This window comes from Arachis duranensis, chromosome 10 (assembly GCF_000817695.3).
Source record: "Arachis duranensis cultivar V14167 chromosome 10, aradu.V14167.gnm2.J7QH, whole genome shotgun sequence".
In the NCBI taxonomy this organism is placed as follows: Eukaryota; Viridiplantae; Streptophyta; class Magnoliopsida; order Fabales; family Fabaceae; genus Arachis; species Arachis duranensis.
In genome coordinates this window covers 4,127,916-4,132,181 of record NC_029781.3, presented here as the reverse complement: position 1 = coordinate 4,132,181, position 4,266 = coordinate 4,127,916, and the positions used below count along the sequence as shown (strand labels likewise).

The 4,266-nt window shown below is 34.7% G+C and overlaps 1 protein-coding gene across 1 annotated transcript; it reads right to left on the bottom strand.

The window, feature by feature from the left end:
* On the bottom strand, window positions 1-3,449 carry LOC107468581 (receptor-like serine/threonine-protein kinase SD1-8). Its single transcript, XM_016087888.3, has 7 exons — window positions 2,032-3,449; window positions 1,798-1,926; window positions 1,500-1,624; window positions 1,204-1,414; window positions 843-1,080; window positions 604-751; window positions 1-494 (listed from the first exon to the last, which is right to left on the bottom strand). Exons 1-7 carry the CDS (start codon window positions 3,308-3,310, stop codon window positions 189-191), a joined length of 2,436 nt encoding a protein of 811 aa, XP_015943374.1. The 5' UTR covers window positions 3,311-3,449; the 3' UTR covers window positions 1-188.
* Between the last annotated feature and the right edge of the window lie 817 nt (window positions 3,450-4,266).

Below are 4,266 nucleotides of genomic sequence, written 5' to 3'. Positions count from 1 at the left end.
TAATTTGAACTAAGGAGAATATTCAATTTTTTTTTCCTATCAATGAATTCATTTCATGTATATTACATCAAAATAATATCAAAGTAGATTTAGAAGCAGCCACAATTATAAAAAAGACAAAAAGGAATTTAAAAAAATCATTCTTTTAAGAATACAAAAATATATTGTATGAATTTAAATTTCTTTTACTACCTAGCATTTAGTAATGTAACACTAACTTGATTTACACTCTCTGTTTTATCTTGATTTCTTGAAGATGTTTCTGCATGATTCCTTCTTAGAAAAAATCCAGGATTTTTTGGACATGGCATTAATGCAGCTTCACTACTCAACATTAAAATCACTGAAGACATTGTTGGTCTATCTTCTACACATTCTTGAACACATAAGAGACCAACATGTATGCATCTTAAAACTTCTGATTCTGTATATGAATTGCCCATGGATGAATCAACCAATGTTAATATAGTTCCTTCATGCCAACGTCTCCAAACCTACAAGAACATACAATGTAATAAACTAATAATTGGAATATATGAGCTAGAATGTTTATTTTTGTTTAATAAGAAGTACTCAAATAAAGGAAGAAATTTTTTCACTTACATTTTCCAGAAGATTCAATTTGTCGTTGTCACTGAAAAATCTATTTCTTTTTCCAGTTATAATTTCCAATACCATGACTCCAAAGCTATAAACATCAGATTTTATTGAAAAGTTTCCATCCATAATATATTCAGGAGACATATAACCACTACAAAATAAAAAAGTGCCTAAGTTAAAATTGAAGACATCATATCGAATTTAAGAAAAAAGTTCAAAAAAATTATCAAGAGTATACTCACTATGTTCCAACAACTCTTGCTGTTTTTTCTTGTATTTGATCTTTGTCAAAAACTCTGGCCATTCCAAAGTCTGATATCTTTGGATTCATTTCAATATCTAATAATATATTGCTTATCTTGAGATCTCTATGAATAATTCGAAATCTTGAATCTTGATGCAAATAAAGAAGTCCTCTAGCTATTCCATATATAATATTATAGCGCCTCTCCCAATTAAGCAAGAGATTTTTTGATTTGTCTGTAACATCAGTTATTATTAATACGTATAGACTAATTAAGTTTAACAAGCAAAGTAAGTATATATGATAATTAAATAAATTAATGCATAAACATACAAGATATTGAGAGAAACAATGCTTACCAAACAAAATGGAATCAAGTCCCCTATTTTCCATATATTCATAGACCACCATCTTCTCATTCTTCTCAATGCAGCAACCAAGTAATCGGACTAGATTTCGATGTTGGAGTTTGGCAATTAATTTGATTTCATTTTTAAATTCATTAATTCCTTGTCCAGAATTTTCTGATAACCTTTTTACAGCAATTTCTTGACCTTCAATCAATCTACCCTGATATTGTCATAGGCACAATCTGTTAGTATATATAAGTATGTTATGATAGTTGTGCTGTGTTTAAAGTATTAAAACAACTTACCTTATAAACACTACCGAAGCCTCCTTCTCCAAGTTTATTATCTTGAGAGAAATTATTTGTAGCCATCGATAGGGTATCAAAATCAAACATTGGCAATTTCAGATCATCCATGTTCCTTTCGTCACCTAGAAGACACAATCTCATTCATTAACCAATCATAACTTCTGTGGACAAAACCTGGAATAGCGACTATTGATAATAACCAAGGTAAATTATTTATTTATGCAGCACAAAAACCATATACACTACAGTACGATACTATATAAAGAGACATCTGGGGAAGTTTATTATACATTACCTCTAGAACTTTGTCGTCTCTTCTTCCTTAAGTAACGAATAGCAACCAATCCCAAAACTAAAACAAGTGCACCAAGTGTGATGCCAATAGCCAGAACTGCTCTGTGATTCTTGTTGGAGCTAGTAGATCCTGTGTGTCACTAAATTCATCAGAAAGAACTACTTAATCAATTAAGGAACCTGCAATATCATCATCCTTGCAAAATGTGCAACCACTAAATCAATCAGACAGTACCTATATCAGCAGCTGCCAATCTGACATATAGATCTTGGCCATCCATACCGTTGACTCTCATGTCAAAGAGTTGGCCAAGCCACATGACACAGCCACTTCCTCCATTTCTGATATCGATGTTTGCATATGCAGTGCATGAACAATTCCTCTTACACAAACTCCCACATTCATCAAGTGTCATACTCTTATTCATAAACACGCTGCTTGTCTCCGGCAGCTTCATGTTCTCAAGATGCAAGAACTTGTCAGTCGAACAATTCAAACCCGTGTTCCTCACACACCCGCCAGATCCATCTCTCAGATTCCAAGCCTGAGGGTTCTTAGGACTGAACCCTTTCATACATGTGCAAACCGGCGATGCATTACTGTCACACACTCCGTACGGACCACACTCCCTGTAATGGTCGCATTGATCCGCCGGTGCGTACCAGAACTCGTTCCAAGATTCGCTGCTCTCTGTCCACGTCCACCGTTGAAGTTCTCCGTCTGAATCTGAGGTCACCGTTAGCCTCGATAACAAAGAAGCGTTCCCGATGGAGAAATAGTAGAACACGCCGTGCGCGTCATCGGAGAAGCTGAACACAATGGAATGAGTATCGGCGTTCATCGTTGGAACCCCGCTGAATCTCTCACCATTCCAAGGACCAGTTCGGTATATGATAGTCTGCTTTCTCCTGAGAAAAATCTCAGGTAAACCGCGGTAATCTAGCTTGTAAGTGTAGTCACCGGAAGAAGGGTCTTCACCTGTGACCTTCCACGATGTTAAGTGCTTCTCAACTCCTGTGTCGAAGTTCCAACCCAATTTCATCCCAGGTAGCAAAGTATCTGTTGGGTAATCGAAGCTCTGCCATAGGTAGTTATTGCTCTGCTCTGAATCTTTGAGAACAAGGTTACCGGTATCGAGGAGCTGGAGAACAGGATTCTTGGCGCTGGTTTGGTTGGAGGACCATGCGGGGTTCCCGGATGAATTGAGGAGGACAAAGTTTCCGTTGTCTCCGATCTTGAGATAGCCGGTAGAGTTGTCAACAGGGTTGTCTCTGTTTGCAACCCAAACTATTGTTTGAGGAATAATGTTGTTGTACCATATTCCGAGGTAATAGTTGGTGTTGGAATCTCTAAAGAAGCCTAGAACGAAGGTTTGGTTTTCTGACAACAAGGTTTGGTTGGTTGTGAGGATTTGTGTTCCGGTTAAAGCATCGAAAGAGGTTGATGAAGTGATGAAGAAGAAGCTAATAAGAATGATGATGAGGGAGTTAAGGTGAGTGAAGAAGACTCTCATGTTTGCGGGAAGTTAAGACCGTTAGACCAGTGTGTGATTGTTTTCCTGATCGTTTGGAGGATAGCATAGAAGAAGTTAAAGCTGTTGACGAATTCGTTAATTTCTTGATGGAATTGTTCATCAAGGAAGCAGAACAAGCTGACCGGCATTCATTTGCCTGTTTTATATAATTCCTTTACATCATATATCTGTGTTGATTTTGAACCAAGAGTCAGCGTTTTTCATAATTCAAAAGCTAATTTTTTTTAACCTCGATCCCGCCACCTTCGCTATTTGAGCTATAATTTAAGAAATTATCTTCGACAACCATCAATCAAATAAAAATACATTAGAAAAAGTTTAGGAGGCCAGTAGTTTTGTTGAATTTTGGCCAGCATATAACCAGCAGAGAACGGTGAGTCATTGAATGAAATCTCACACCAATCTCACACCATTAAATTATCATTAATGACTATTTATTGGATACCAATCACAAACATTACTGGCCCTAACATTGCTCAATACATTATACTCTAATTTAATGTTATTAATTAAATTTACTCTTTTATTCTTATTAATTCACATTATTCACACATTATTAAAAAAATTATTGATTATGTATACTTTTCCATAATTCAAAAGTTAATTATCCTCTACTGCATCAAATAAATAAAACTCTTCGATGACAACGACGGGACTTGAAGATTAATTTTTTTTTCTCATGCAGACGAGGATAGAAAGAGAAATTTTTCCATGACAACGACAGGACTTAGCAAGAATTTTGACTTTACTTAATTATTTTTAATATTTTAAGAGTTATTATAAATATTTTAATAATTTTATTTATCATATGTATATAAATTTATTTTATTTTTTTTGTATTATGTTGGGTTTTTTTTACTTGAATGTTGAATTTTAATTTGTTATTTTAGAATATAAATAAAATTTATTTTACAGTATGATAAAATTTAATATTC